Genomic DNA, 21,376 nt, shown 5'->3' with positions numbered 1-21,376 from the left:
TTTATTTCCGACCATTGTGTATTTCCGAGATTTCTGTTCCTGTCCATTTTGTTTGGCCCACATTAATTCTGTGAGTTCCCGCAAACCAAAATTCCGTTTCATGCCTAGCGTTCTCGTCCGTTATGTATGCTACAAACATTCCCGATACACATTTGTTCCCGTGAAAGTTGTTTTCTCGCGGTTTCCCGTTCCTTCTCCAAAATCCTTGTTCCGGTCCGTGTTATCTGTTTCTCATCCGTTCCGTGCGCTAATATGTTCACTACGCCATCCCTGTTCCCGTTCTTGTCTTGTGTTCCCGATCTCCTTGTCCTTGGTATTCCCGGCATCGCTGTTCCCTTCCTTTTCCCGACCCTGTGGTACCGACGCCCATGTTCCCGTTCTTCTTTTTTCCCCCGGTCTTGTATTTCCGACATCCCTGTTGTAAATGTTCCCGATCTTAATGTATCGACACCGATGTTCCCGTCCTTGTCCTATGTTCCCGGTGTTGTGTTCCCGACATCCCTGTCGTCAATGTTCCCGACATTTGTTCCTGCCGTGTCCGCCGTCTGAGTAGACAAAGTCTGACAAGTGACGGAGGAATGAGGAAGCGTGGCCAATACACATCGCAGGCTGATCACCGCTATATATCTACTTACCTGTAGCAATCAAAACAAAGTCACCGTACCGTGACAGGTCCGTTTGTTTATAAGTACAGAGACGTTCCTGGAATGCAGGTAACAAGCAAAAAGTGACGGCATATAAAATGTTATACAACGATATCTAATAAACAGCCTTGAATGACAAGGAGCTGTTTCGTTTACATTTATGATAATAAAATGCTGTATTAAAAATATCCATATTCAGTGTCATGATGTTGGTTTACATGTTATACCTTTAAAACCATTGGTAAAATAAATAAGTTACCATTTGTATTGAGTTTATGTGGTGTTGACAAGTGTTGTATATGAGGAGAGCAGGTGAAAGGTGTACCCTGACGGGAGGTGTAATGACGGCCAGTCATCTGCTGCCTTATGATGACTAACGTCCATTAACACAGCCTAAATAGGGCCAGTTATTATTCGTCCCCACATTATCATCGGAATGGTGTCGTTACACCTATCATCTGCCTCCTCGTCAGCCCATGATGTCTGTCCTGACGACGTTTGGCAGATCGGACACGCACAACGTGTACAGTCTGCCTGCCGTACACTGAACAATTAGCACTAATCTCATCAACAATGACCGTCAGTCCGAACTGACCGATTACGACGTGATCACCAATTAGCTTACGTCACGTGCAGTAACGTGTACCCCCTGGCGGCGGTAATAGATATAAACGTTAAGGGGATATGCGCTCAGCTGTTGACATGTCATACATAACAAAACTGGACAAGGCAATCATATCTTATATGATGTCGAGATGTGTGTTCCTCAACTACATCAAATTATATTAGATTTAAAGGTGAAAAATTGAGATAAATTGATGTGATTTTGATTGATAGATGTGGCAACGAAATTGACGTGTTTGTGCTCTGGTTCTTCTGCACGTTCTTGTTGTGGTATTTGTGAGCTGCAACATTCCCGTGCCGTTTGTTGTGCCCTGTAAAATGTTCTTGCTTAAGTATTTGTAAACTGTAATGTTCCAATGCTGTTTATTGTGATCTGCAACGTTCTTTATGCCCTGTTTAAAACGTTCTTGTGTGGGGTTTTTTTGTGTTGCGTTTAAACGCGTTTGTTCTCTAATTATCAATTGTGTATGGGGGGGGGGGGGGGGGGGGGGGGGGGCGAATATGTTGTTGTAGGAACATAAGAAAGTTTTATTGACCAAGATGAAAGAGAAAAGCTAACATTTAGCTGTAATCATAAGTTACCACTGAAATAACGTCATAAAGAAACCTTTAACATTAACTTGGCCCCGGTTGGTTAAAGTTAACCATACTTTAACCAGTGGTTAATGCAAGTTTAGTTGTCGCCACTAAAAATAAAAGGCTTTCAAAGCAAACTAAACCCTCAAAAGCATCAATCTGACCTGTCGCATCACATCCGTAGCAGTGTCACACATCCGCAGCAGTGTCATACATCCATAGCAATGTCACACATCCGTAGCAGTGTCACCCATCCAGTCACCCATCCGTAGCAGTGTCACACATCCGTAGCAATGTCACACATCCGTAGCAGTGTCACACATCCGTAGCAGTGTCACCCATCCAGTCACCCATCCGTAGCAGTGTCACCCATCCGTAGCAGTGTCACACATCGGTAGCAGTGTCACACATCCATAGCAGTGTCACACATCCATAGCAGTGTCACGCTTCCATAGCAGTGTCACACTTCCTTAGCAGTGTCACACATCCGTAGCAGTGTCACACATCCGTAGCAGTGTCATACATCCATAGTAGTGTCACACTTCCATAGCAGTGTCACACATCCGTAGCAGTGTCACACAGCCATAGCAGTGTCACACTTCCATAGCAGTGTCACAAATCCGTAGCAGTGTCACACTTCCGTAGCAGTGTCACACATCGGTAGCAGTGTCACACATCCATAGCAGTGTCACACTTCCATAGCAGTGTCACACATCCGTAGCAGTGTCACACATCCGTAGCAGTGCCACACATCCGTAGCAGTGTCACACATCCATAGCAGTGTCACACTTCCATAGCAGTGTCACACATCCGTAGCAGTTTCACACATCCATAGCAGTGTCACACATCCGTAGCAGTGTCACACATCCGTAGCAGTGTCACACATCCGTAGCAGTGTCACACATCCATAGCAGTGTCACACTTCCATAGCAGTGTCACACATCCCACATTCATAGCAGTGTCATGATATAATTGTTAATAAATTTATCATATTTGAAATCCTTTACCACTGGTGAACTCTAACCAATCTCTGTACAACAGGGACCAGGCATTTCTACAAACGTAACGCTGTGTCAATATCACAAATCATTAACCTCCACGTGATTAGGATCCAGCCAATGTAGATATGAGAACATGTAGATATGAGAACATGTAGATATGCAATAGAACCCTGATGCAGTACTAAAACCTTAATAATAATTATAACGTTTTCTCAATATTATTCTGCACATTAAAAAAAAACAATTTAAAAGTATGAAACCATACCGTTATACCTTCCACGCGGTCACATGTTATCCTGCTCGGAAATCACTATATTTTATTTATAATCTTTTTAATATGTAGCCCATCTTTCAGTTAGCCGAGATGGTCACATTTAAATCGTATACATACTTTTGGATAAAGCTGAATACATAATCATTTTAAAATCATATCTTGAATCTGCTCGGCAACATTCCTATCCTACACTTGGATGGCCATAGGTAAAGCCGCGTGGCTGTGTCTGAAACATTCTATCAAATCTTGATACGCAAGATGTTAAATAAACTGAACAGTGATTGGTTGATTGAGTGACTGGATGGCTGTAAGATCCAATCTGAGGCAGTATGTTAGAGACATTAAGGCTCGGCCAGGTATATAGATCTGATACAGGTAAGTGTAATTTATCACTGTTGGTGGCCGAAATTTGTGATGAGCGTATCTCAAATAAATACACTGTCATCACCACTAATAAGTTATATATATAAAATGTACATGACACATGATCACATGAGTACTTTCATTTTTGTTTCCAAGAAATATATTTTTATGTATTTTCCTGTTTGCATTCAGAATATATTAGATACATGTATAAAACTTATTTTCCGTAAGGCCTTCATACAACACACACACATTTCAAACAGTTAAACAATGGAATCAAACAAAACTTAAAACAAGTTTAAGTGAGCCGATATAACAATACTATCGGCATGAAGTTCAGTTTTCAAAAAACGGGATGGTTTTCTGTCATCGAGGAAATTTGGAGGATATGAAAATAAATAATCAAATAAATGACTGAAAAAATCCTGGTTCAAAACAACACAAACGTTACAACTACCTCATGCCGGGAATGTATATTGTGTGTTCTCGGAGAGGACATGGTTAAGAGTGTTGTAAGAGAGAACCAAGGTTTCCACTGGTCGGCATTGATTAATCAGTAGTGTGTTTTGTGTTATTCGATACAGAGGAATACGGAAAGTATAATAATTAGGCGATATCACTGTCGATTGACGCCATAGGTTTTAGCTGTACAAGAGCCATGCTATTTTCTTGTGTGGATACGTAACACTATTCAACATTGATGTGATCAGAGACACATACAAACTATATTACGTTTCTGAGTGTGATTGATGTGCATGTACCGCAATTGCTAAACGCAAAATAAACGACGTCTATTTGTAATTGACGTAAATGTACTGCAAAACTTAGCGTAACAAGGGTACGTATGTATGTAGGTCGCTTACAGAAAGTAGAGCTTCAAAGCGAAAATCGTCGGGAACGCATTTTTAAATACATCTAGGAAAAGAAATATTGAAAAATCACAGTCATTGCGTTTTTGTGAATGTATATCGTCCGGTCTTCCCCGACAAAAACCTGTTGACCTCAAACGGTAGAGTGGGTCGACCGTAGAGGGTACACGTGGTCAAATCTGGTCAGTGACTCTATCTCCAGACGCATCGTTGCACCTCCTGCCATGCCCACTGGTCAAACTGCGAACACTGTCCAGATTGCCTGTGACTTTGCTGACGACTAGTAACATATCACGACGCTAATTGACCAACACGATGAAATAAATAAACTTAAAATTAATTTATTCCTATTAAAACAATCCATTTGTCACCCGGAATGATAATTCCCCATATCATCCACTGTGGTCAATTCCTGTGTAGATAAGGGGTCAGTTTGGCCACATATTTGACCTCCTCATTTGACCTTGCACGAGTAAGGAAGTGACCCCAGGAGCCGGCATGTCAGACGTCAGTTTCAGCGTCCGGACCGAAATGTCAATTTCACCTCCTCACGTTCGTGCTGATTATTTAGATTTAATAAATGTACCCATCATTATAATTTAACTCATTGAGATGATGACAAATTCACGGACTGCTGATATGACATTTCTTTTAATAAAAGACGTATACTTTTCGTCTGCTTTCGATGACAGCGCATCCTCATACTGCGAGTTTGTACGTCATTAAAATCGTACTTGAATACCCCAATGTTAAGTGAACCAGGGGAGGTAACTCGAATTGAAAAAAATGCTATTGTATGAGTCATTGAACGACAACGGAATTCCATTTATTTAATATTGTATATATTATGTATTTTTATACGGAACAGTTATATATCAATCTAAAAATGTATCAGTTATACATTTTGTTTTCAATCAAAATACTCAGAGCCTAAGGGATTGTTTGGAATAAAATAGCTGCCCATAAATTTACACCAGCCTATACTGACCCAAAGCAGGTCAACTGAATACAATACGTTACAACTGATGATATAACAGCTGATAACAGTACGTATTACAGCGAAATAACAGCTGATGACGGTACTTATTACATCGAAATAACAGCTGATGATGGTACGTATTACAGCGAGATAACAGCTGATGACGGTACGTATTACAGCGAAATAACAGCTGATGACGGTACGTATTACAGCGAAATAACAGCTGATGACGGTACGTATTACAGCGAAATAACAGCTGATGACGGTACGTATTACAGCGAAATAACAGCTGATGACGGTACGTATTACAGCGAAATAACAGCTGATGACGGTACGTATTACAGCGAAATAACAGCTGATGACGGTACGTATTACAGCGAAATAACAGCTGATGACGGTACGTATTACAGCGAAATAACAGCTGATGACGGTACGTATTACAGCGAAATAACAGCTGATGACGGTACGTATTACAGCGAAATAACAGCTGATGACGGTACGTATTACAGCGAAATAACAGCTGATGACGGTACGTATTACAGCGAAATAACAGCTGATGACGGTACGTATTACAGCGAAATAACAGCTGATGACGGTACGTTAAACAGCGAGATAACAGCTGATGACGGTACGTATTACAGCAAAATAACAGCCGATGACGGTACGTATTACAGCGAAATAACAGCTGATGACGGTACGTTAAACAGCGAGATAACAGCTGATGACGGTACGTATTACAGCGAGATAACAGCTGATGACGGTACATATTACACCAAGATAACAGCTGATGACGGTACGTATTAAAGCGAGATAACAGCTGATGACGGTACGTATTAAAGCGAGATAACAGCTGATGACGGTACGTATTACATCGAGATTACAGCTGATGACGGTACGTATTACAGCGAGATAACAGCTGATGACGGTACATATTACACCAAGATAACAGCTGATGACGGTACGTATTATAGCGAGATAACAGCTGATGACGGTACGTATTACTGCGAGATAACAGCTGATGACGGTACGTATTACATCGATATAACAGCAGACGATGGTACGTTTAACAGCGAGATAACAGCTGATGACCGTACGTATTACAGCGAGATAACAGCTGATGACGGTATGTATTACAGCGATATAACAGCTGATGACGGTACATATTTCAGCGAGATAACGGCTGATGACGGTACGTATTACAGCGAAATAACAGCTGATGACGGTACGGATTACAGCGAGATAACAGCTGATGACGGTACGTACTACAGCGAAATAACAGCTGATGACGGTACGGATTACAGCGAGATAACAGCTGATGACGGTACATATTTCAGCGAGATAACGGCTGATGACGGTACGTATTACAGCGAGATAGCAGCTGATGACGGTACGTATTACAGCGAAATAGCAGCTGATGACGGTACGTATTACAGCGAGATGACAGCTGATGACGGTACGTATTACAGCGAGATAGCAGCTGATGACGGTACGTATTACAGCGAGATGACAGCTGATGGCGGTACGTATTACAGCGAGATAACAGCTGATGACGATACGTATTACAGCGATATAACAGCTGATGACGGTACATATTTCAGCGAGATAACAGCTGATGACGGTACGTATTGCACCGAGATAACAGCTGATGACGGTACGTATTACATCGATATAGCAGCCGACGATGGTACGTTTAACAGCGAGATAACAGCTGATGACCGTACGTATTACAACGAGATAACAGCTGATGACAGTACATATTACAGCGAGTAGACAGCTGATTACAGTACGTATTACAGCGAGATGACAGCTGATTACAGTACGTATTACAGCGAGATGACAGCTGATGACGGTACGTATTACATAGAGATAACAGCTGATGACGGCACGTATTACAGCGAGATAACAACTGATGACGGTACGTATTACATCGAGATAACAGCTGGTTACGGTACGTATTACAGCGAAATAACAGCTGATGACGGTACCTATTACAGCGAGATAACAGCTGATGACGGCACGTATTACAGCGAGATAACAGCTGATGACGGTACGTATTACAGCGATATAACAGCTGATGACAGTACATATTACAGCGAGATGACAGCTGATTACAGTACGTGTTACAGCGAGAAGTAAATGATTTTTGTAACCTCGTATACATGGTTGAGTAATCCTCACTTGTGTGTCATTTATATTTGATCTAGGACTTAAAATTGAACACTGGTCCAAGGTCTCTGTCAAAAGAATTCTGTTGACATAGCAACTGAATGATGTCAATTTCAAGTAAATTCCTCAAGTGCCACGTCGACAAAAATAGCTTTACACAAAAGGTGAAACCAGTCTTTATTGATGTTTATAAATATTTTGTCTATGACAGTTCATTGATATTTTATCAATTGGCTTTCAATGTATTTTATGCTATTTTCGCTATTTTCGTTGTAGTAAATGAAACGGTTGTGTTGAGGTGTGGGGCGATGACGGCTTTGCAGTGAACGTAGATGACCCCTTTCCCTCGCCGACCTCCTCAAATAATTGCTTGCTCTGAAATCTGATAACAGATCAAGCCTCCGTTTTGATTCCACTTACTCCTTTAATCGTAAATAAATACCACATTTTTGTATAAGCATCGAAGATTTATTTACAGACAGTTTAGCCAAGAATCGTAGACAAATACGTTTAAACGTGTAAAATACATTCAGCTGACGCATTCTCTAAAACTGTTTGCTCAAGGGAAGTAAACAGGCTACACGTACCCGGACGATTTTGGACAATGTATCCTTCTAAGGACCTATTGTCAGGATTATAGAGGTCAAGAATGAAGATAAGGCTATCCGTCCCCGAGATTATTCGGTAGGATGACCGCTTTGACAAATGGGTACGTCAACCCTTTATCCTCGCTATACAAATTTGCTTATCGGGCACAAATGCCGTCCTCCTACACCAACCCTTTCCCTCTCGTCCTTGGATCTCTCCATGGTTCTGCGGTCAACCGAAATTTCTACCCAGTCACAGTCCAGGACACATCCCCGAGTCAGTAATGGGTTTATACTACAACGTGAAATGTGAAGAGTATAATCTATTCTCCTTTTGTCATCAATGGTGAAACATGTCCCTAGTCAATACATTAAATGATATCAATGCCTCCAACTTATATTTCCGGAATGTTTTCCTCGGGCGGAAGTTGAGACTTGATTGTTTTCTACAAGCTAGATAGACTACAGGCTCAAACGAAACACGTGGCTGATAGATAGAAGAAGTGTTTTATTCGGCTAGAAATTGGTTCGCAAAGAAAACCTAGAATGAAGCTGAAAAAAAAAGACTGATCATGTTTCGTTTGTAACCATTAACGTCAGTGAGCATTGTCGTCAAAGTCAAACCGAGAGTTAATTAAGGTTGTACCGTAAGGAAATCACTCCTGCAGGTCGAGGATCGAGAAAAGAATACACCTGCTGTTAGCCATTGCCTGTATTGTAAGAGGCGACTAATGCGGGAACCTCTGCAGAATTTGTTATTTGTTTTTATGCCATATACTTCGGGACACAAAAATGACCAAAATCAATCTGCTGCACTCATTGCAATATTTGAAATCGTTTTACTTCCTTGCGACTTGCTTTGCAAAACCTCACTTTTGGATTTAATGTTGAATGTTCGCAGAGGTGAGGAAGGCGATGGGTTCTGACCCCAAACCCGGACAAACCAAAGTCCTTAAAAAATAGTTGTTATTTCCTGCTCTTCACGTTTAGCGTTTAGGGTAAAGAAACAGCTGGTTCACCCGTTGTCAGTATAATGTGACTAGGCGGAATGCTGTGTGCCTGTCGGCATGTTTTTCAGTTAGATAGCACTAAAAAGTCGGCATCAGATCCGCGCTAACACAAGAAGGTTAATACACCAACATACCCTGTCTCCGGCTCACATACACAACACACATGGACGCACATTCTTAGTGGCCTTGGCTGTTGATATGACGTTAAACCCCGTACAACCAATCAAACGTTAGTAAATCATGGTTGTGAAATAGGTTAAGTGGAAGTAAGTTACCAAACTGTTTGTTGTCATTCGAGAATAAAGTTGAAAAGGCTAGAACATCCGCAAAAAACAATTCTCACCAACTTATACATTTGCTGGTATTTTTATGTTTTTTTTCTTTTATCTAAAGATGACGTTTCTATGTGGTAGAACAATTAGCTTGCTGTCCGTTGGAGATAAAAAGTTGTTCGTGGACTACGACAAGGGGCGAGTGTATTGTCCCAGTAATTAACCAGATCAAAGAGCGCGTCCTGGCCGTCACAGGGCTCAGATAGGCCTCACACGGAACAGATTAGTCCCTGCCTTGTGTCTGTTTCCGGATCGTATCCACACACCATTACCGTCACTAACCTATAAAATTGTTAGCCAAATGTGGGGAAAAAAAATGGATGATTAAGTGTTTGACAACCATAAGTTATCAACATCATTACTCGGACTTGTTGAGAAATGTTCTTTAGATTATATAGGTCACTAAAGGTCACGGATGAGAGACTAGACATAGTGATATCGGATACTTATTGAATCGTTTCTTCTTTGGACATGTTTTAGTAAAACTTCTATGAAGAGGAATTCTCAAACGTAATAACTCGAAAAGAAGTTTCTGCAATCCTTTAACATAGTTCGATTATATTTATACCTTATTCAAGAAAAATAATTCAGCTGTTTCATTTCGGGTAATCGTATGAGGCGACTAACGTGCTACGCTATAATGTCGCCTGCCCTCTATTGATGCTTTTACGAAAAGCAATCTTCACGAAAGGGCTAGTTGCGGTACAATTTTAATGTAGAGTTCTTTTACACAGATATTCGTCTAGCTTAAATCAACACATTCGTGATTTACAAAACATTCCATTACTAATATTTGTCGCCCTAACATCGAGTACATATCGACGGAATTGTCTACATTTTTACAGCCACGAAACAGGTTCATTATCGGGTTATTTGCACTATTAAACCACGTTAAATAAACCGAGATCGTGTGCCGAAATACCAGCCTCATTTGTAGCGGTGCAGACATTTTCGCCGGAGGGTCTTTACGAACGTATACTCAACATTTTCCTTAAATTGCCATGTTCATTGAGAGTGATGAAGCCTCAGCCATCATCGGTACACACGAACCCCACATTTCTGTCATATCACCTATACAAGAATTTCCCATTGAAAGACGTGGAACTTGACGCCTAGAAGATCAAAGTGTTCAAGGTGTTGGCCGATCGAATACAACAATGGTGGGCTGAAGCGATCTCCTTGTAGTATGCCTGCTCCCGGTCGCGGGTCCATATACATGTATGTATCTCCGATGTCGACCGCCCTAGGGGCAGCTCCCTAGATAGTGAACGTAAGAAATCTAGGGACCGGTATTATAGGAATACATTTTAGACATTTTAGAGTGGAATATTTTCGGACGTTGACAACAGAGGGCGCTGGTGTAGCCCCCAATTTGACAATATAAAACATGATACATTGATTGATGCTGAGGGGTACAAGTCAATAATTGACCTATGGTACAAACGACACGTGTTCTTGTCAGAGCCCGATGGCTAGGTGGTCGTTCGATGATCTTCGGGAGGGAGAGAAGGTCGCAGGTCCAGACGGGGTCATGTCTGACGCTCTCCCCAAAGGACTAGGTCACCCCAGTATTGTCAGACAGGGGCAACAACTCTTACCTGGCGTATCATTTCTTTTATCTTCCATTTTACCTTGTTACGCATACGTCCTGTTCCATAGAAAAGAAATCATATGTCCTTTACTATGTCACAGGGAACAAGGGATTGCTATATGGCGGGTCAACAAGTCCAGATTGACTGTAATGCTGAAAACCTTTTTCCTGTAAAAAAAAGAAGTCCATTCTGCCATCAATATCGACATGAATACATACATGTTTAAAGAAAGTTGCTAGGTAACTGTCATTACCTCGAGAAGTATTGAATGGCGATTTCTGTTTGTGATGTAATTCAAGGACAATATTAGCTAATGTGAAAGATGCTATGTCAGTAACTGAATTAACATTTCATTGGATGATGCTGACCGATAATGCTTGAATTTCATTAAGTCGGTGATTTAACTCCAGCTCGTGATCAAAAGCTTTTAAAAAGTTTATCTCTTATGAAATGAAAACGATGCTGAGGTCACATAATAAGTGACCATCATCATTTATCGTTTATTATTTTCACACGCACCTGTGTTTCAGTAATTGTCAGTATGTTTTTACCGATATTCAGAGTATTACATCGAAATCAAAAATATCGGATTTTGTATTTGTCGTTTAGTAAGTACATACAACTTTTCCATGATAAGAACAGCAACCCCCAAAAATGCTAATCAGCATAAATTTTGAGTGAGTATATATTTCGTGGAAAACAGAAAGTATTGTAATCCGGTTATGAGGAAAAGCTACAATAGTCCTCGCAGCTTCCTCAGTGACCTTCGTTCTAAAAATACACGGCGTGTTTAGAAAGAATATGAAAAAACACCTGGGTTAACTATAGTCTAAAGCGTTAATTGGTTGTATGAATTCATTTGTACGACCATGGTGTGGTTTTATTTAGGAGAGACAGTATGTCGACCACCACACAGTGAAATGTTTCTCCTCTGTCAAAGAGTTTCGCAGAATATGAATCCTGTAAAAGATTTTCTATAAATGGTACTTGGAACTTCATTAGAAAAATAACGTGAAATACACGTTTATGTTTGTGTTTTTTTTAAATAATTTTGATTTGGTATTCTATGTCAATATATTCTATTTATTTTTAGAATCAAAGGGTGTTTGGCCGTGCGATAATAAATAGATAGAACTATTTACTGCATTAGCCCTTAAACTAGTAGAAGTACGCTTACGTAAATAAGAAACAATTGTGTCAAAAACGAAATAAAACACAAGCCGGCCATTTTATATGTAAGATACTATTACTTTACGTTCACCTTTACGAAACAGCTCGCTATGCACTCCATATGTGAGTATATCATGATTATATCTTTGGATATGTGATTTTGAAATGTCGTTTGCTGTTCTAGTTGGTTTTCCAAGAATTCAGCAAAACCCTTCAGACAGTTCCGGTTAAGCTATATCTCTCTCATTCTAACTTCCTTAACGTCATCAAACATCACAACAATAAATTAATAACTACTTATTTTATATTTATGTCGGTACGATACAAATATATTTGTATAACGTCAAAACAATTTCAAAATCCTGCTAATAAATCCAGAAAACTGTTGTAATTTTGGGACTATTTCCCCATGTCTTGTATTCTATATCGTTTATGATGCTCTGACAAATAACGTAGGTGACCCCAGACTGACCAAACAATCATATCCGGCAGTTCGGAACCCAAGTCAATTTTACTCTTTTTACACTTATACGATCAGGCAATTAAAAAATAAAACAATATTTGTATAGCTGCCGCCTCAGACACTGTCGCCGTCAACATTAAAATAAAGCTCCGCCAACATCGTCGTCATCTTTGCCAATGTGATCATCCGCCGACTCTTCATCGCCATTGTGATCATCTGTTGACATCGCCAATGTGATGATCTGTTGACATCTTCATCGCCAATGTGATCATCTGTTGATACCGCCAATGTGATCATCTGTTGACATCGCCAATGTGATCATCTGTTGACATCTTCATCGCCAATGTGATCATCTGTTGATACCGTCAATGTGATCATCTGTTGACATCGCCAATGTGATCAACTGTTGATATCGCCAATGTGATCATCTGTTGATACCGCCAATGTGATCATCTGTTGACATCGCCAATGTGATCAACTGTTGATACCGCCAATGTGATCATCTGTTGACATCGCCAATGTGATCATCTGTTGATACTGCCAATGTGATGACCCGCCGACATCTTCATCGTCATAATCATGTTCCGCCGATACCGTTGTACGTATTTTCAATTCGATGCACCTCCATCGTACTTTTTCAAAATCAATCTCTCGCCAACACAAGAAAGAAGCGCTTACCAATTGTAAAGTAATATCTAAAATAAAGTCACTCCTATGTTTCCTGCACCTATTAAACGTGATTTAATGAAGCAGAACACCTGCTTATTCACTTAGGGTATGTTACGTACACACCCATTCCCGTAGCCTCATCTTACACATGCACTATATCTAATTTACTCACGTTTAAAGTTATATACCGAAACTAACAAGTCAAGTGTACAAAAAACTGTTGCAAGAAATTAATCTAAATTAGTGTAGGTATGATTCACACCTCCTTAATTTACATTCCACAAGTTGTTGTTCAAATTGCGTTTTCTGAGTCATATGAGGTATATTGTAACTATTAAGGTATACCGTATCATACATTCTCTGGCCCCAGTTTCAGGGACGCTTAACCAGGTAGCTTCTTAGTTAAGGTATTGATTAAAGAAATTGTTTTAAAACAGTGTTTAAATGGTTTATTTAGACTTTGCATTTGTGTTGATATTTGAAATCTGTTTTAAGGGAACTGTTGATACTGTGATACCTGTGCTCCACTGGCTGCTACTCTATTGTATCTACATGGAAAATAGACCATACATCTTAACCTTACAAACAAGTAAACTTTGATATCGTGCATTGCTATTCTCAGCATTAGTGTGTGTATGGGGGGAGGGTTGGGTATAGAAAACCATTTCAAACTTGTCGGTACAGAGTTTGAGTTCGAGACTAGCTTTGAATTAGCTATATGATTTTGAGGCTGATCTGTAGAACTCTTTGATTTCGAGACTAGCTTTGAATTAGCTATATGATTTTGAGGCTGATCTGTAGAACTCTTTGATTTCGAGACTAGCTTTGAATTAGCTATTTGATTTTGAGGCTGATCTGTAGAACTCTTTGATTTCGAGACTAGCTTTGAATTAGCTATTTGATTCTGAGGCTTGATCTCTACGTTAAACTACTTCGTTAGATTTGGTCATTGCCGTGTTTAATTTAACCGCGAAAATCACACCACAGTAAAAACACTCCTGTATACTGTATATAGTGCGGTGTTTACATTAATATCGCCATAGGCAAACGATTAGTGTTTAAATAATATTGTTTGTTAAAATATTATTGAGGTGCCGAAACTTGATATCAGGTACTATACACAGACTGGAGATGTAGGGTTACACGTGCATTACATCAAGCTGACAACACGCGATTGCTGAGAATTGCAGTGTTGACAATAGCTAAGTGTGTGACGTCGTTTACGTGAGCTGGTTTGTGTCCTACTTACAATCCCAGAGGTTCTGTAATCATAATCAGTTTAGCACCCAAGTATAACGTTCCCCTGGTAGCACTACCGTCTGCTGACTCAACAAAAACGTCCTACTTCGAACGTACTTAAACTCAATTTATAAACTTGACACGTATCTTTAGAAAGAACAATAAAAAAGTAAACAAAAGAGTTTTTATGATTTCTGAAAGAACTATCATGTATTTCTGAAACAAAAAACGTCAGTGGTTTGATACTTCATAATGATAAATGAACAGCATTAAGCTGTCCATGCGTTGGGTACGGCAGTGCCCCGCCCACCCACCATACACAGGGGTATTATCCCTACCCATGACCCCCTCCGCGCGAGGTCGCCTCCTCATTGATACCCACACAAAGACCAGAACCATCAAGGACAAACCAGTCACATTCATCTTAAGTATTTCTAACTTGTTGACCGAATATTTCCTTATTGCTTGTATACTATAGTTGGATTTTTTTACCTGCAGACATACTTTTGGTATCTGAGATATGTGTCATACCGTTGGGTTGTCTCGTCACGTGACTGTCGACTCAGCTTAACGTAATATCTCAACAATGTTCAAATAATTTTACTATTTTCGTTTCTTTAAAAAGCACCAAGTAGTTTAACACAAACAACGTTTGCTTGACGAAAAACATTTAATCGATTCCGCAGCTAAGAAACCTAAAATATCTTACATTTTATTGTTTGATTCGCTGACAATTCATAACATAGATCTTATAGCACCTTGCCATGCGAACTCGCACATGCATTCCAACTCGTTCACATGTATGGAGCGTGCTGCACTATAAATTTAATGAGAAATTCTGACCTCCAAGACATTTTAAACAGCTAGATGTTCCGATAGCACGCTAGGGCTTTTCTCTTCTAATGACTTAATCACTGGGATATTTTAATTGTTATCGTTGTGTGGTAACAGCTCATTCATTCATCAGCTAGACAAGATATTGACAAAGGCAGCGAATACCCCGGACTGGATTACAACCAGGGCACCTGTCATTGCCCGGGATATCTCTTGAGAATCGTTGCTAGTTTCGATAGTTTCTAATAAGAACAAAGATACCTTCCTTGATACTGTGTTTGACCAGTTCTTGATACAACGTAGGAATATATACGTTTGTAATCATTAATTGAAATATAACATAGAATATCGGCGTTATTAGCATAAATCATGCTCAATTTCAATAAATCTGAATACACATATCTCCATATGGGGGGATGGGAGGACTTCATTTCAATAATTTTAAGTATATAAAAATATTTGTTGAGGTAAAATGGTATTTTGTGCTTGTCAGGTGCCGAAGAAACTTACATAAGGATATACGTCATTTAATTTGTAGTTCATCAATAAACCTATCATCTAGAATCCTGATTTATATCAACAATCGAGAGTCTGGCAAATATCATTCACAGACTACTCGTTCTAGGAATTCATCGTGATACTAACGATGTTCGCGTGCTCCCGTTTATTTTCACGTGTGAAGAATCACACGTTCTCGTGTATGTTCGGTATGTACAAATCTAAGTCTTGTGCGGTCTACAAAGTCCACAAAACATAATTATCTTGAAAGGATTGCCACCTGGCCGCACCGTGAAAATTGTCAGAAGACCGTTTGAGTGTTCACTGGAACTCCGTTGGTTCTTGAAACTCACGCGAACTGTGAGGTTTCTGTCACAGACAAGCAACACTGCACCTTCAGCGGAGCACAAACTTCACCCAGCATCTGAGAATGTTGACCTTCAATGACAATCAACTGCAACCCCGCCATCGCGTCCAAGAGCGTGATCCATTTACTAATTACTCAATGTCAACGAATGTTTCAGCAAAGCCGTTAGTGTTTGGTGGTGAGAGGAGGCTTGTCATGGATGGACCATTGACACGACATAAATAAGGGAAACGCTCTGGAATAATATCTTCCGAAGACAATTTCAGCATCAACAAAAATCAGTTCTATATTACATATTCAATAAAAACATTTCTATAATCAATCACTGTTACCGGCGTGTCGAGTCTCATTCCTTTGACCATTAGCCGAATGCAATTGTTGTTATTTGAAAATCAGCATTTTCGAAGGACTTTGAAATAAATGGATGCTTCCTTTGAAAAGATCAAATACATTCGGCGTTTTTGAACGGTCCTTCTTGTCAGTATTTATGTCAGTAAAGGTATTACTTTTTTCAATATTAATTAATATAAATTAATAAATCGGACCAAGCCTATTATATGCCAACCGTTATATTTATCTAATAAGCGTAAACATGAAACTATTCTGAAAAACACAGTACAGTAATTCTACATTATTTGAATAAAAATGAAATTATCGGACATTTTAGAAAAAACACTTAGGTCACATTTAAACAAAATTAATCTAAAGAGAGAACGCAGTGTTCTGAGTGTCGTCTACAAATTCGAAAATACAGGTTGAACTTAGATCATTGTGGTTTTCCAGTTCCATGGCGATGCGTGACCATGTAGACGTGACCTTTTAGACAAAGCGTGACCTTGTAGACATTGCGTTTTCTCGAAGACGATAAGTGACCTTGTAGATGACGCATGACCTTGCAGACGATGCGTGACCTTGCAGACGATGTGTGACCTTGCAGACTTGTGACCTTGCAGGCGATGTATGACCTTGCAGACGATGCGTGACATTGAAGACGTGACGTGACATTATAGACAATAGTCATTTTGTAGAAGATACGTGACCTTGTAAATGACGCGTGACCTTGAAGAAGATATATAAGATCTTACACTCGTTTCCATTTCACATGAGATTAATGAAATGAGTCTAAGAATTTTTCAATTCAGCGAGACTATGGCGAGCTTAAATGAAAAAAATCATGACAAGTTTCATAAATTCATATATAAATGAAAACGAGCGTAAGATCCTTTTTATCACATGATCAAGATGTGTGGCAGTTGGAAGATGTACTTCAAACTACCCTTCGATATAACAGATGACACAACACTACAAACTTTTCAATTTAAATTGCTACATGGAATACTCTATACAAACTCTAGACTAATGAAAATGAACATTACAGAAACAGAAATTTGTAATATTTGTACGGTAAATAGAGAAACGCTGACGCATTTATTTTGGGATTGTCCACATACACGTGCGTTATGGTCATTTTTAAGACAACAATTTGTAACAAATTTTAATATTGATTTTTCATGGTCAAATTTTTCCTTTATATTCGGAATAGATGACACTCCTGAAAATGAAAGTGTGAATATGTGTATCATCATCATAAAGAAATATATTTACTCATGCAGAAACAAACATACAATGCCAACTATTGGCGGGGTCCGTTCTGCAATATCATACTATAAGCTAATTGAAAATCAATGTATCCTGTCATATCCCCGTGCAAAAGCCGACCAAGTAGTAGCGAAGTGGTCCATTATCAGCACAGCATTGAACATTGATTAATTGAATTTAAATTCATATTTTGCTCATTCTTAATATCGATGTTAATCATATCTAGAATTATTTACTACCTAAAAATAAGAACGCAAGCAGTTGTTATTGTACAGGAAAAAGAAACAAAATGAAAAAGAAGATATAGAATTCATTAGTATGCGAGACNATGATATTTATTTTTTCAACATTTATGAGGTCATAACAACAATGGGTTTTTGGACATATTTTACATGAATCGCTAACGCGATTCATTCAATATGTCCATAAACCCATTGTTGTTATGACCTCATAAATGTTGAAAAAATAAAAATCATTCCTTAAAAAATCACAATTTTCATGCAACCTTGAAATGTAAAAAGCCGCCATTTTGTCCTCAGTGCGTAAGTCTGTGACGTCATGTACTTGTCCTAGTCGTGACGTCACAATTGAAACAATAGAACTGATAACCAATCACAGGGCTTTTAGGTCAGATTACATGGGTTAATACGCAAAATAATATGACATCGGTATATTCACTGGATAACACAGTGCATTATGTGATAAATATGATATTGTAGACGCGAGACCTTGAGAAAGATACGTGATTTTGCAGACGACACGTGACCCTGAAGAAGATACATGACCTTGTAAACGACGCGTGACCTTGAAGAAGATATGTGACCTTGTAAACGGCGGGTGACCTGATGATGTATGTATGGTGTAATACAACACCTAAACAAAATAAGTTAGTTATGGTAATGTCTGTTTTTTCTTTGATGTTTTCCATCAACGTGACCAAAAGTTAAATGAGTTAATGGCCCTTGAAATTATCCATCACAATCCATTTTTTTCACATTTTATTATCAAATTTTGTTAATATGTTAATGCCGGCTTTCAATTAAATTTTTCAGAAGGTTTCAGTACAAGTTTTTGACCTTTTTGGGTTTGGAGCTCGACTGACTCATAGCGTACTATTAAAATGACATTTGGCGGATGACCTTTCACTCATGGAATAGAAACTGTTACCTGGTTGATTAGATTTGTCACTTATATCATCAATACCTGTCTTTTACCTGTGTGGACCGTATGGACCAGACGACCAGTCTCACATGTGATAGTGTATTGTACAGGGTCAGTCTACTATGAATGATAGATAACGTTTTGTAGTGATGGACGACGATGGCGAAATATTATCAGTCAGCGTTAACTAGACAACGTGAATAGGTGGGGGGGGGGAGGGAGGATCAGGTTCCAAACGTACAAACACTTCATTATAAATACTCTTGTATGGCAATACACACTAGTGGCTATAGTGAAAACCTACCCAGCCTTACACGACTCCCTCTCAGCCACATTCTTTCCCACGTACTCAGTATGTTTAATATCACTTTCTGTGTTGGTGGTTACACTTATTTGTCCAAAGGTCAAATGGTCAGGAGATAAGTCCTCTGTCTCGACACCACGAGTCGGATACCTACCTGGTCGGCTTTGATCTAGTGTTTATGTGATGTTAAAACAATGACGGTCCCTGTCGCAGCAGCAGGCGCAGATGTCTGTACGTCTTGGTAGCAGGCGCAAAGGGCTGTATGGAGCTACAAACGGCACAGCGCTGTCACACCAGCAGGCGCCGAAGTCTGTATGCAGGAACAAACGGCACAACGGTGTCACTGCATCAGGTGCAGAGGTCTGTATGGAGGTGCTAACGGCACACCGCTGTCACATGATCTAGCGCAGAGGTCTGTATGGAGGGACAAACGGCACACCGGTGTCACAGCATCACGCTCCGAAGTCTGTATGAGGAACAAACGACACAACAGTGTCACAGCATCAGGCGCAGAGGTCTGCATGGAGGGACAAACGACACACCGGTGTCACAGCATCAGGTGCAGAGGTCTGCATGGAGGGGCAAACGACACACCGGTGTCACAGCATCAGGCTCCGAAGTCTGTATGAGGAACAAACGACACAACAGTGTCACAGCCTCAGGGACAGAGGTCTGCATGGAGGGGCAAACGACACACCGGTGTCAAAGCATCAGGCGCCGAAGTCTGTATGAGGAAAAAACACACATCTCTGTCACAGCATCAGGTGAAGAGGTCTGTATGGAGGGACAAGCGACACAACGGTGTCACAGCATCAGGCGCATTGGTCTTTATGGAGGGACAAACGACACGACAGTGTTACAACATCAGGCGTAGAGGTATGTATGGAGGGACAAACGACACGACGGTGTCACAGCATCAGGCGCAGAGGTTTGCATGGAGGGACAAACGACACAACGGTGTCACAGCATCAGGCGCCGAAGTCTGTATGAGGGAAAAACGACACATCTCTGTCACAGCATCAGGCGCCGAAGTCTGTATGGAGGGACAAGCGACACAACGGTGTCACAGCATCAGGCGCAGTGGTCTTTATGGAGGGACAAACGACACGACGGTGTCACAACATCAGGCGTAGAGGTCTGTATGGCGGGACAAACGACACAACGGTGTCACAGCAACAAGTGCAGAGGTCTGTATGGAGGGACAAACGACACAACGGTGTCACAGCAACAAGTGCAGAGGTCTGTATGGAGGGACAAACGACATAACGGTGTCACAGCATCAGGTGCAGAGGTCTGTATGGCGGGACAAACGACACAACGGTGTCACAGCATCAGGCGCAGAGGTCTGCATGGAGGGACAAACGACATACCGGTGTCACAGCATCAGGTGCAGAGGTCTGCAAGGAGGGACAAACGACACAACGGTGTCACAGCATCAGGCGCAGAGGGCTGTATGGAGGTACAAACGACACAACGGTGTCAAAGTATCAGGCGCAGAGGTCTGTATGGAGGGACAAACGACACAACGGTGTCAAAGTATCAGGCGCAGAGGTCTGTATGGAGGTACAAACGACACAACGGTGTCAAAGTATCAGGCGCAGAGGTCTGCATGGAGGGACAAACGAAACACTGCTGTAAATATGCAACAAACACAAAACCCTTGCATTCTCTACTAGACGAAGAACACTCAACAGTTACTTACATGTTTATGTTGAACGTAGTTTCTTCAGTTAAGGCACTTTAAAAAATGTATACATCGTGTATACAGTTCAGACACTCTCACGAAGTTGCAAATCGTCAAAGATAAAATCTTTAGAATGGTTTGACCTAAATCAACGTAAAATTGTCAATATGACTACTTTGCATTTTAGATTGAATAAATTGAGTGACCACTAGGAATCATACAGAAATATCACTAAACGAACAAAATAATAAAGGTCATAGCTATAACATTGTTATTACACCTGTCATAGCTATAACATTATTATTACACCTGTCACAGCTATAACATTGTTATTACACCTGTCATAGCTATAACATTGTTATTACACCTGT

At 40.2% G+C, this 21,376-nt stretch overlaps 2 protein-coding genes across 2 annotated transcripts; both read left to right on the top strand.

The window, feature by feature from the left end:
* Positions 1-4,575: 4,575 nt before the first annotated feature.
* LOC110454752 lies at positions 4,576-7,100 on the top strand. The gene is made up of 3 exons (XM_021504436.1): positions 4,576-4,634; positions 5,477-6,123; positions 6,214-7,100. Exons 1-3 carry the CDS (start codon positions 4,576-4,578, stop codon positions 7,098-7,100), a joined length of 1,593 nt encoding a protein of 530 aa, XP_021360111.1.
* A 30-nt stretch (positions 7,101-7,130) lies between these two features.
* On the top strand, positions 7,131-7,466 carry LOC110454751 (protein PBMUCL2-like). The gene has a single exon (XM_021504435.1). It carries the CDS (start codon positions 7,131-7,133, stop codon positions 7,464-7,466), a length of 336 nt encoding a protein of 111 aa, XP_021360110.1.
* The last annotated feature ends 13,910 nt before the right edge of the window (positions 7,467-21,376 follow it).

The sequence above is a fragment of the Mizuhopecten yessoensis genome, unplaced genomic scaffold, assembly GCF_002113885.1.
Source record: "Mizuhopecten yessoensis strain PY_sf001 unplaced genomic scaffold, ASM211388v2 scaffold8057, whole genome shotgun sequence".
Lineage (NCBI taxonomy): Eukaryota > Metazoa > Mollusca > Bivalvia > Pectinida > Pectinidae > Mizuhopecten > Mizuhopecten yessoensis.
Note: the sequence above shows the minus strand (reverse complement) of the source record. Positions and strands in the feature narration are given on the sequence as shown.

What these genes read in the sequence shown, in the direction of transcription:
- LOC110454752 (XM_021504436.1), top strand. Translation starts at nt 4,576, where the DNA reads ATGCCCACTGGTCAAACTGCGAACACTGTCCAGATTGCCTGTGACTTT. An exon ending in TGTGACTTTGCTGACGACTA is followed by an intron (nt 4,635 to 5,476) that starts GTAACATATCAC and finishes TACGTATTACAG; the next exon opens with CGAGATAACAGCTGATGACG. An exon ending in CAAGATAACAGCTGATGACG is followed by an intron (nt 6,124 to 6,213) that starts GTACGTATTAAA and finishes TCGAGATTACAG; the next exon opens with CTGATGACGGTACGTATTAC.
- LOC110454751 (XM_021504435.1), top strand. Translation starts at nt 7,131, where the DNA reads ATGACAGCTGATTACAGTACGTATTACAGCGAGATGACAGCTGATGAC.